Here is a 13220-nt window from a genome sequence, read left to right on the forward strand (position 1 = left end):
TTCCCTTCCAGTTGGTCTAAATATAACACTGCTTCATTTCTGGCAAGTCCACAGTGAAATGCAAATTGCTGTAAGCTTCAGCACGCCACTATTGTTGGGTGTTTGTCACCAGAATTAGCAGTACACATACTCTTCCCATAAAGGCTTTTTGTCAGCTTGCCAGTTGGGTGTTTAACTCCTCCCAAGCATTTCTGTGCAGACACTTCTAGGAACAAAAGAGGGCCATGCCTGCACAATTCCCTGGCTGTGGAGATGGAAACTGGGGGTTCACACATGCTGCACACAGGTATAACATAGCAGTTCTTACAGGGAAACTCAAACATAGCGATGGGAGAAACATGTCCCTTTTTATCACTTAAAATCCCAATGAAATTTTAGTTACTCAAGGGTGGAAATACACACAGAATTTTGCCCCCAAAGAGAAAAAAAACCCCAAAATTGGAATAGCCACAGGTCCCAAGTAATTAAAAAAAAAAAGAAGTATCTAGAAAAGGTGGAGAGGAAGGCAGAAACAGGGGCTGTTTGAGAGCTGCCTTCTGAAGCTACCTACTGAACTCTTCACCCTCTCCTACAGAATTTGGAGCAGATGGCCTGTATAGAAATAGATGGACAAGGCTGTTGTCATCTGCTGCTATATTTTCACCTTTGCACCTTACGTTTTTTTTATTCTATGAAGCTCTTTGTAAATGAAGGACTAAAGACTACACATGACACATTCTGCACAGAGCACTGCATCTCACAGATGCTACCAGAGAAGCACAGGCAGCACCGTGGGCTCTCATCAAGGTGTGTTGGCAGGTGGGTTCCAACGTGGGCACAAAACGGAGCCAAGCCCAGAGCATTAAATACAGTGCTGCATTAAATACACACATGTTTTAAAAGGATGAAGTACTAATCTGACTTCCATTTATTTTTTTTCATAAATGCATGTTATAGATTGGCAGGCACAGCCTGAAAAACACAATGCAGTTACACAACTAAAATAGCAGAAAACACATTGTTTGTGTTAATACTTTGTGCCTTCACCTCATCTGAGCTCATAAATGGCATGTCAAGGACAGTAAAGGATTAAAAATCTCAAGAAACACTAGGTTCTGCCAGAAGGGGTGTTGGCAATTTCAGGGTGATGAAGGCTTCATTATAAACCAGTGCTGTTCATGACATAATGGGAAACTGCTGTTAGAGGTGCCATCTTTGAAATAAAGTGAAAAACAGAGTCCTAACCTAGTGTTGCCATTTTTTCCTTCACAAAATGAAAAGGTAATCTAAATTTTACAGCCACATTTTATTTCAGAGAAAATTACCTAGTTTACCTAGAACATGACCTTTGGAAAACTGTTTTTCATGGTCTATCCCTGCATACTACAGAGTGCTGTCATACACTATCAAACCATCTGTGCTAGCACGAAGCTACATCAGGGAGTTAATTTCTGGGGATATTACAAGAATATGCTATAAAATAACTTTACAACACATTTGAGAAGACTGTACAAGACACCCAGTCCTAAAAGGCTAAATTTTGATCAATTAAGCTACTACCCCCCACATTTATAAGATTTCTTACAACTCAATAAAATTTTCCTCGATTCTCTTCTAGTATTTCATACTCAGATTTATTTAAAAGACTTGACAAGTAGAATTCACAAAACTGATAAAATAAATTGGCCATGTTCAAACTCCCAGAGGCTTTTGTTCCTCCTTTCAGTTACCTGTTTGGCCGTGCCATGTCGCCTGCTGCCAGCTCTAGTGCCGAGGTGAATTGAAGCATATCTCCCTCCCTCTGACACTCAGCAATGCTCTATCTGCCCCTCTGAGCTTTATTTTACAGTCTTTGACAACAACATCAAAGGACAAGAACAATTTCTTTTCTCTAATATATTATCAGAGATTGAAAAGTATGAGGGCCCAATGGATTCAGATATATTTTTCTTGTAACAACATGATGTTAGACAGGATGAAGTCCTCCTTCTTCCCACTCTCTTTAAATGACTTTGCAGCAATGAGAGCAAAAAGTAAACATATCGGAGAAAACAAAAACCCAAAACAAATAGGGGGAAACCATGCAGTTAAAGATGAAAAACTTGCCCAGAGTAAAGAATAAGCACTCAAATTCCCATGCTAATCCATCTCAAAGTTCACTGAGGTGCAAACCTTTTCATCACCTCCTCATGTGGCGCCTGTACTGCTCACGCCCAGGATGGCAAAACACAAAGGAGAAAAAACTCTGGTTAAGGCAGGCTTAGCAAAGCCAGATCACACTCAGGAGTGACGAAACCATTTGTCTTGAAGAGTGATTCCCCCTGCAGAGTGGGGGAGACAGACGTATTAATTTGGGCTATAACTATCTCCCTTTCATTGAGGGAAAGAAAGAATTTGTTATTTGGGTCTCTAATGGAGCAGTTTGCTAGCAATTTTCCCATTTCAAACACCGTCTCAGCTGCTAATGTGTAATGTTTTGTCAAGCTTACCTACCCGTAACATAGACAAATCACTACCTTGGAGAAAAAGAGAGAGGGAGTGAAGCATCAGCACTGATAATTCTCAGCTGTCAGATGAATAGAGCCTACAAATGAGACAGCCACGCTCTATTAACAGTGCCACTGAGCTCCTGCCTGAGACGTGTCAGAAATGTCCCTCTGCATTGGGCAGCCATGGACTTCCCTGCTGGGAGACAGAGAGCGAGCGAGTGAGGCAGATTGCTCCCTGGATCCCAGCGCTCTGCTCCCAGTGCTGGGGCTCTTTGGGGCTTGCACTGCTCAGGCAGCCAATAACCAAAGCAATCTGAGAGAGTGAAAGTGTAAGATCAGCTCAGTGTGCAGCAGTAACCTGTAGCACACTCACACCCCACAGGACACACACAACCTGTGTGAAGGTTGGCGGGAAGGGCAAAACCCTCACTTTCCTCCCACCCTGTAAACAGGGATTTGCCGGGAACTGGTTAAGGACTTTTTGGAGAAAAGAAGAAGCACACACATCCACCACAGTGACAAAGCCCAGGGAGGGGAAAACTGTCTGTATTAGGAAGGAGGAAATTTCTATAGCACATGACAATCAAGAGAGACTATTTCTTCTTGCCAAGGACTGAGAACAACTGGATTCTAAAAAACTGCTTGGACCATTATTTTACATTTACCTCATATTTTGGGCTTGCATATCTTATTGTACATTTTGGACTCTGATGAAGAACAGTCCACAGATTTATTTTCAGTATTTAAGAGGAATAAACCATACTTAAAAATCTGGTGTTCTTACTACAAGTATGAGCTAGATCTGATCCTTGCCCTGATGGCTTTCTTGCCTCTTCGTTTGAAATACAAGCTTTATTCCTAACATGCACAACAGGTTTGGGTAGCTGCACTGAAGTATTTACCCAAAGACAGCCCTGGATAGGATGCACCCTTGTTGGGAAAGGAGGAAGAAATCCTGCCCTGCAGTTACACTGTCAGTACCTGCAGCTCTTTCAGCAGTTAAACACACAGAAGCTGCAGTTGTCACTCCTTACATCCCAGCACTGCACAGGGCACTGCTCTGCAAGGTAAAAACCCTGCAGTCCTGCTGCTTGAGAAAGTGTTTATGGACCTGTATGCCAAACAACAGCCTTTTTTGTCTCTGTCTCTCACCCCTCAGTTCTCAGGTAGAAAGGAAAGTGCTTTGGCATGGCAGGACATTCAGCATTTTAAATGTCCATGCTTACTGCTTGTTTTAAGGGTTAAAACCTTCAATCTCTACCCCAGCCAAAGACTCTACCACCACTAAAAAAGCCCTAAACACATATGATCTTCCAAGACTTTTATACTGCTGCCTTTCATCGCAGTCCCTGAATGGCTTCCAAATAAAATTAATAATACGTATTATAAATCCCTTTCATTGAGTCTGCCTTAGGAACTGGAGAGATGAGAGCCAGTAAACCATCCACCTATATTAATACAAGGTGACAACTAGAGTTTCCCTTCATACTCAGTTTGGTGTTGATTTTCAGGGTCTAGCTGTTGAGCTCCTGCTATAGTTCTAGACATGACTACCTCTTAACAACTCACCCGAGGGCAGATCTTCAACAGACAAAATCCGATCAACAATGAAGTGACTTGTCGACATAAATCTACCTAGGAAGTTACACAGATAATTCTGCTCACCAAAAGACATCTTTCAGAATGAAACCAGATGTTTTGATATGTTCTCTGATACCATGGTGTTCATCTACAAGTAGTGCTAGTGATACTGGATCTTCCGACATACCACAGTGAATATAGTTTTAGCTGACACGACCCTGTAGCTGAGCAGTTGGTCAGGTATCAGCTGGTGAATGCTGAATTTGTAACAGCAGTCACATTATGAATCCATCAGCTCTGTGGTGGCATGTTAATTTAGCATCAAATGCAATACAAACAGGAAGGCACCAGAGAAATCTGTAGACTGGTATTTTGCAAAACATTTTTTGACATAACACCAATGTCACTCTAACCACATAAACACCAGAATGCAGTAATATACTGCCAAACCTCAAGGTTTCTCCATCTACCACTCTGATATTCCACATTTCTGGTTGGAATTTTTTGCCCTTCTCATCACCTTTCATTGTTATGTCTCCTGTCAGTCTCATCCATTTATTTTCCTTGCTTCATCCTTGGAGTGGGGGTGCAGTCCTGCATTGTGCACCCTGCCAGAGCCTGAGCTCCCTCTCACTGCAATGCCATGATTTCATGAGCTGCAGGTGAGCCTTTAATAGTGGTGCCCAGACATAAAAGCAGGGACTTGAGGTGAGCTCCCCTGTGAGCCATCAGCAGTGAGGATGTTAAAGGTTAAAGAGAAGCTGTTTTGGGTAGAATACAACATTATGCCTCCCTGCTCTTATTCTAGACTAGACAGGTAATTTCCTATCTCAGCAGACTTTATTGGGTCACATGAACTTTGGACCAGGGTTTGCAGGAAGAATTTTACCTGTGTACAGGCTTGTGGCTGTGAACACAAATCCAGGAAAGAGAGTCCTTAGGTTGGAAAGATTTGGCAATTTCCAGCTCCCTGCTGCTGAGATGCAGCCTAGTTGCATACCCCATTCAACCAGCACACGTGAGTTTATGTGTTTGTATTTCCAAGATGTTGTGGTGCAGCAAACAGCAGAAACATGGATCCCACTCCTGGATTTTTGTAACACCCAATGACTCCAGTTCAGACCCTGCAATTCCAGTTATAAGGCCCCAAAGAGACTATCCCACAGGGTGCTACATAGAGGATGAGGTTCTTGTATTCACTTCACTTATCTTCTGTGATTGCTTCTCCCTTTCATAAAAAGTTTTAAGGATGTCTATACTCATTGCATATTAAAATCTCCTGATTTTGCTTAGCAGTACAGGAGCTTTGCAGTGAAGTTTGTATTAGATAAAAGATACATGCCTATTTGTTTATAGCATTCATTTTTATTAATAATTCTTAACTAATAATGACTGAAGTGATGCATCTGGGAAAAACAGAACATACACACACACACAAAAGAAGATGTCCAAAACTAAACCCAAACCAAAAAACCACAACAAGCCCAGACCTACAAACATTGTACATTTACTGCTGTATAGCTTGCTTGGGTAAATTAACCTAGACATAACTTTTTTTGAAAAGATATCTCATAAGTACAAAGAGTAATAAAGAAGATAAAAAATAATACAGCCAAAATGAAAATTATCATGTGTATGAAATCTAGATTTATCAAAACAAAAACAGCATCTTGTGCCTACAGGTGACATTAGTCACACTGAATTTTAGAAATAAAAGTAAAGATGGAAGGCATAAATCCTGCTTTGATCTTGCAGCAGAAACTCCCTGCTGTTACTGCTTGTTTCCAAACCTGAGAAACACAGCTTTTTGTTTTCCTTAATCTGTCTCAGCACAGAAAAGACCTTTATTATCATTTTTCATATATTTACATTTTCTCCACTGACTCTCAATCTAAAATATTTTATTTATTATTTCTTTATTATTTTTCTGTCTTGACCTCATAGAACATTTTCTACATATTTCTGGCCCAACAAGAGAAACCTCTATTAAATACAAGGAGTGAATGACACAGTTTGCCCAGTGAGATCTAGAAAATACTAGTCAAGTTTGACATGTGAAGCTGTCCAGAGCCAATTTACAGCAGTGAATGAAAATCATATTACATGACTCAACTACAGGAGCCAACCTGATTCCCTAGCCAGGGAACCTGCCACCAGAGGCAATTATGGAACATCTACTACAGTGCTCAAAAATACTATGCTGGCTTCAACTACAGTATTTACTGGAAGCCAGGGAAAATTATTATAATTTTCTTTTAGGAGGAAGAACAATGTTAAATCCAAACATGTCATTCCTTTATTTCTGAGGTTTACAGTTTCTATATGTTTAGATTCTGGATAAAAGAAAAAACTCTTGCCTTTAAGAAGCTCAGAACTTCAAAGCCAATTGTTAATAACCAGGAAAATGTTATGGTGAAGGTGATTTGTCATTTATATAAAACAGAATTAATCTTATTATAATCAATACTTAGCAGTGCTCAATATTTTGATAAGAGTTTTTCTGACTTCATTTTAATTGGTGGAAAATTCACTTTGAATATACCAGCAATGCCCAGAATTGTTCATCCCCTTCCTGTTTTGCAAATGTTTATAATTCACAAAAATCTTCATAAAGATTCCTAGCCAAAGTCCCAGCTCTCCTGAAATACACACTCCTACAAGTAGAACTGACAAGGTAATTTCTTCTTGAGACAATCTTTGAAACAACAAAGATAGCAAACTTGTCGATCTTTAGGTCTGTCTGCAACACTGCCCAATGCAGCGGTACCCTCATGACAACAATTCTATGAAGTATCTCAGGATTAATTACAGGTAAAACAAGTAGAACATTACATTTCAAAGGGATTTTCCTGCAGAAAATTAGGTTTGTGCTCATTTTGCCAGAACCATAAGAAAACCGACAGTTAAGTACATTAGACTTTTTCCCGTGTGCTCAAACGCTAGAATTTTTCCCAAGACTAGAAAATCTGCACCAAAACCATGCACTTCTCATACCTACAAAAAAATCAGTCACCAATTCAGCTATCAACAGTGAGAATAATAAACTAAACCAATGCAGAACAAGTGACTAAAACTGACCTTAAGCCAAACCTAGATGCTGGTGGAAGAGCTGCATTCCTAGTTCACTCTGCTCAGCTGTCAGATGAAGCTGTGGTTATTATCTCACCAGACACGGGTGTCTAAGCAGCACTTTTCCTTTAGGGCCTGACAACCTCTTTACTCTGTCTGGAGCAATTACATCAGCATTTAAACAAATGGTTCTCAATTGTGGCTCAGATACATCCTATCCAGCATTATCCTCAGCTCATACAATTATATTTCTCTTAATCTCACCAGACAGAGAGAGTATCGTACAGGTTAAGTAACAGTGATTAAGCAAACTTGACACGAAAAAGCCCAAGTTTGATCTAAAATCAGTTTCAAGATCTAAGGATATGCTTTAGATTCTGGAGTTTGATTTGTAAGTCTGCAGATGATTGAGACTTGGCTTGTCAGAGTAATTAACGTTGCAACAGCACAATGTGTTCAAAGCACAGCTCCTATTGACTTTTGCTGCAGCTGTGAGTCCTCAGCACTTCTGAATGTCTCAGCTGAGCCAGTCAGAACCTGAGGATTACATCACTAGTGACCACCCATGAAAAGTTTGTGCAAGTCACTTGCCCAGAACCAATTAATAAAACCACTGAGTAAGAAGAGACACAACCCAATTCTCCGAACAGCATTCATGAGATTATCTTCCTCACACTCTCCATTTTACAATTTTCCTGTTTCTGCAACAAATAAACAGACCCTATACACACAGGCTCCCTCACTACACATCCCTGATGCATCCCCAAACAACAAGAAATGAACCTAGGCTTTTCACAGCAACATGAGACTACGCTGTAGTTACAGTGGGTACCACAACAAATATGTACAAAAGCTCTGAATGAAGACTGCAGCTACAAACATTAACCTTGGCATTTTCTAACTTTTTTTTTGGTGGGTTTTTTGGTTTGTTTGGGGGTTTTTAACTTTAAAAAAAAATAATACATTCAATTTAGTGGAGTCAAAACCAAAAGCTGAAATCATTAATTCCATCACAAGGAAACTCATGTGTAACAAAAGTATGAGACCCAGACCCTTGCACTGCTGCCTTCCAAGCTCCCAGAAGTGGCAGAGTAGTGATTCTGGCAGACACAGCTGGTAGCTTTGGATTTAACAAGTCCCTACTACACTCTTGCTTTGCTGTCTCTCTGGGCTGAGCTGTCATTCAGTCTGACAGTCACTGGCTGCAAGGTCACAATCAAGTTTGATAAGAAAACCAGAATTTTTTGAGTCTTTGTCTCCTACTACTTTGTTGGTCATCCCTCCTTCCCTATATCCCTCCAAGGTCAAGTCCATTCTACACTCACACATGTTCCCTATTTACCTTGCATGCATTTTCTCTCACCCTTTCTAAATAAAAGCAACTTCTCCTTTTACTGTAGATGCTGTCCCAATCTAGTGAAATTACTGTATCATACATTTACCAGCAAACCACCAAGCCATATTTGTTTTGGTATTTCTTTGTCAGTAAATGCCTCCAGGTGCTTAATGACTTTTGTTTTCATCCAAGTATTCATGCAAAAAACTTTTCTGTGCTTATTCTCATGTGTTTCTCCATAACACACACTGTTTATTTCTCCTCTGAAAAGCGCAAGAGAACCACTTGGTAAGCAGAGAATCTTTTACAATATTCAGCACACAGTCTGTATTCCTCAGCTTCAATTTCTTGTAACTCATTTTTCCTCAGTCAATTTGGCTGCTGATGTCAGCTCCCCACTGAATAAGAAGCTTTATAAAAAAATGAATTGCATTCTGTACATTCTTGCTACCAATTTTATGAAATTATGAAAAAGCAAGGCTGGGATACAGACTTCTACCTTCCCTAAATTGCTTTATTTAATCATAAACATTCTTGCAATGAAGCCCTTTAGGATAATGCAGCTCGAGGAGAGGAGTAATAGAGTAACACAACAGACTTCTAAGTCACATGTGGCAGAGGTCAGCAGCAAGAGAAAATTAGCATGATATGATGCTTGCTTTATGTCCCATGACAAGTGAGTTACCTTTCTTGTGACAGGTTTTTATCAACAAAAGCAGTTTTAGGACTTGTTGGCAGCTCTGTCAGAGAAGGTTCTGCCTACCCATGCTAATGAAGAAAGGTAGGAAGGCTGAATAAAGATCTTTAATTAATACTGAAACAGAGTGAAATGTAGGTCACCTTTAATAATCATGTTAGAGCAACAGCTGTGTGTTTCACTTTTGTGGAACAGTTTGTCAGTCAAGGGTTCTTATCAGATACAATTTGGCTTTCAAAGAAATACTGAGTTAAGGGGAAATACAAGAACTAGTTGAATTCAATGTTCCTTGAGGTCAGTATTGGGACCAGCACTGTATAACAACCTTGTCAGCAACATGGACAGTGAGACTGAGCACATACTCAGCAAGTTTCCCAACAACACCAAGCTCGAAAACTTAGTTGTGCTGTGGGCAAGACACTGGAGGGAAGCGATACCATCCCAAGGGACCCTGACAGTCTGGACAGGTGGGCCTGTACAAACCTCATGAAGTTCAACACAGCCAAGTTCAAGGTCCTGCACCTGGGCCATGGCAATCCCAAGCACAGACACAGGCTGGGTGGAGAATGGACCGAGAGCACTCCTGAAGGAGAAGGGCTTTGGAGTACTGGCTGACAAGAAGCTCAACATGACCTGGCAGTGTGCGTTTGCAGCTCAGAAAGTCAACGCTATCTTGGGCAGCATCCAAAGCAGTGTGCCCAGCAGGTTGAAGGAGGTGATTCTGCTCTTCTGCTCCACTCTCACAGGACCCCACCATGTCCAGCTCTGGGGCCCACAGAATAAGAAGGACATGGACCCACTGGAGTGAGTCCAGAGGAGGCTGTGAATATGGTGAGAGAGCTGGAGCACCACTGCTACGGAGACAGACTGAGAGAAGGTTGTTCAGCCTGGAGAAGAGAAGGCTCCTTGAAGACCTTAGACACCCTTCCAGAGCCTAAAGGGGCTCTAAGAATGCTGGAGAGGGATTTGTAACAAGGGCCTGGAGTGACAGGACAAGGAAGAATGGTTTTAAACTGACAGAGGATGGGTTTAGCTTAAGTATTAGGGTGAAATTATTTACTGTGAGGGTGGTGAGGCACTGGCACAAGTTGCCCAGAGCAGCTGTGGCTGCCCTATTCCTAAAAGTGTTCAAAGCCAAGCTGGATGGGGCTTGAAGCAACCTGGTCTAGGGGCCAGTTTCCCTGCCCATGTCAGAGGATTAAAACTGGATGGGCTTTAGGATTCCTTCCAACACAAACCATTATACAATTCTATGAATTTATGCTTTATCATAGAAAATTTTTCTATGTAGCAATATTTCTACAGCTACGAGACACTGGATGAGTCCAGTGACTACAAATATTTGAATTCATAGCGTGTAGACTGTAAAAGCTGGCAGGATGTCAGGAAACTCTGTACGACAAGCACCTAAATAGGAAAAGAATTGATCTGCATTCCCTGTGGATTAACCAAAAGCAAACTGTTTTAATGTAACAGTATTTCAGGATCACAGTAGTATGAAGTCATGGACACAGAAATAGATGATTCCAATTCCAAAAGCAGTAAAGACAAACAAGTCTGTAAAACCAGCATCGAATTTCACAACACGCGTCACAAAACTGTTAAAGAATTGGGGATAACAAAATGTGCAAGACAAGAAATAGAAGGTAAAATCAGCAGGGAGAATGTGCTCTGATGTCATACTTCATTATAAATGCATCCTGCCAAGCTAAAAAGATATGTCTCCATCTCACAGGGAAATCACTGACTAGAAATAAAAAAGGGCTGTGTATTTCCTTTTCCTGACTACAGAACAGTAATTCCAGGTTTGTGAGACGTAAACGCAATCTAAACTCAATACACCAAGTACTGATTCTTGTTTTCAGGTAGGACAATGTCAAACAATATCTTAATACACATCAAAGAATGGTTTGAGCCCTTAAATCAAAAGAACACAAGCAAAGAGGACAACTGCAACGTACCTGATAACTACTCAGAACAGTTTTCAAAACATGTGCCTTTCTTCCACAGGAGAAGCCATGACAGAGAGTAAAAATGGAGAGACATGGAAAAGAATGGTGCATTACACTGGCACTTACATTTCCCAAATGTCCTCTGGTAGGTTAGCTGGAATTTCTGTTAAGCCTCTTCCTCGACAATCCACTACATTGTTGCTGCAGGTGCAGGCAGATGGGCAAGAAATGGAACTGGCACTGCATGATGGAGGTTCAGACTGGGAACCTGAGACGTAATGAAAACATTAAACATCAGTTTTAAAATGGATCGGCTGAGATTTTAACAACAAAATACATCAGACTCTGAGTTTTCCAAATCATTTTACTATACAAAGTAATAATTTATTTGGATTCTGTGAATATAATGTGCTACAAATCAACTGCAGAGAAAACGTGTAAAAGATTACTGTGTTCTTATTCCTCCTCACACTCCACTCTATCAATCTCTTCCCCTCATGAACACTTCTTTGGTCTCTGCCATGATCAGCCATATCAATTTAGTCAAAGATTTTTAAATTAAGCCTTAGGATCAAGTAGTATTTCCAAAAGTTATCTTTGCCTAGAATTTTCCATTACACAAACATGACTTGAGTACTTTTACACACTGGGAGAAGACTGTCATCAATGATGACTTATGTTTTTGAAATGAGGTAACCTGCTATGGTGTAAAGACTGGAAATGTAAAGCTAGGTTTTTCAAGATTAGACAATGCAGCTAATGAAAACACAATGTGAATTCATAAAAATATGAGTTCAAACCTTCAAAACCTTGCTGAAAGACATCAGGCTTCTCAGAAAGCAGAGGTGCAGCGTGAGGACATCACTCTATGTACATTTTAGTCAATTCATTAGATTCAGGTTTAATTAAGTGTCATTAAGTTTTTTTGAAACTGTAGCAATTATGTCAATTTTGCTGAAATGGTTGTGATTCTTACATTTAAATTTTTGATATATGCATACACTTAGACATAGACAAAATGGGTTTAGTCTGCTAATTGAGGTTATCAAGATGCAGCAGTTATTGGTTTATTTATAGTGAGTCACATGTCTAAAGGGTATGAAACACAAGAAACCTCAAGTATCTTCATGTCAAGGCACAGAGGCTAAATGTGGCTAAATGTGAAGGCTTGTGCTGGTAAGAAGTGACAAAAATCATAACAGATTGTCCTTTTGGTTGGAAAAACTAAAACATCATAGCTGTCAAATTGCAAATACATGCAAAAACCATGGAAAAACTATACACAAAGCTGTACATTTTTGGAGTTTGTCTTGGAAAAGACCCACGATGGACACTTCCATGAATTATAACTGCAGGTGACAAAAAGTCTAAAAATATTTATTCACATCAACTTGCGATCTGACGTTCATTATGACATCTAAAATGTTATAAAAATGCAACATTCTTCCATATTTTCTCTCTGCATTTATGCCTCCATACCTGCTTGGTTTAGCCCTTAACAATGCACAACATCAACTCAGACAGCTAAACTACATGTGTTCCTGTTTTCAAAGCCTTGTAAACAGCACAGAAAAGTCAACATTGGAAAGACATTCAGTGGCACCTCTAAGTATCATTATTTTGAAAGGCAGATACAGTTTGAAAAGACATCAGCTGAAAACAGGTTGACTGAACACTTGCAGAGGGAATCCTGCTGGAAAGCAAAAGACATTTACTACGAAATCATCCCTTCCGTTAAAGCTATTGAATTCTGATGGGAATTCAGTTCTGTTTGTCTGAATTTCCTTGAGTTCAAGCAAGCTGTCATCCCCTTTAAATATCATTTTGTAACCAGAAATGACAGAACTGCCTTATATTAACATACACTGTCAAGTTTCAGGATGAGATCACCATTTCAACTGTGTGCGAAATGTTGGCAAATTCAAATACTGGGTTTGAAATATTTTTATTGGGTCATCACCTGACTTTCTGTCAGGATGGCAGAAGAAAACTGTGGGTTTCATAGCACTGTGTTTTAAATATAGCTTTCATTGATGTTAACCAGAGCTGTGAGCAACTGTAGCAGACCACACCTCGCAACTCCAGGCATCCAGAAATTAGATTTTCAGAGGTAGTGT

At 40.1% G+C, this 13220-nt stretch overlaps 1 protein-coding gene across 1 annotated transcript in view; it reads right to left on the bottom strand.

Annotated features, from left to right (window-relative positions):
• SLIT3 (slit homolog 3 (Drosophila)) overlaps positions 1 to 13220 on the bottom strand; it is a gene marked incomplete at both ends in the record, with an annotated part of 216259 nt that overhangs the window by 139424 nt on the left and 63615 nt on the right. Inside the window, one exon of the mRNA XM_009074707.1 lies at positions 11230 to 11371. Coding sequence (XP_009072955.1) covers positions 11230 to 11371 — 142 coding nt within the window. The remainder of the gene's footprint in view (positions 1 to 11229; positions 11372 to 13220) is intronic.

Source organism: Acanthisitta chloris, unplaced genomic scaffold (assembly GCF_000695815.1).
Source record: "Acanthisitta chloris isolate BGI_N310 unplaced genomic scaffold, ASM69581v1 scaffold375, whole genome shotgun sequence".
In the NCBI taxonomy this organism is placed as follows: Eukaryota; Metazoa; Chordata; class Aves; order Passeriformes; family Acanthisittidae; genus Acanthisitta; species Acanthisitta chloris.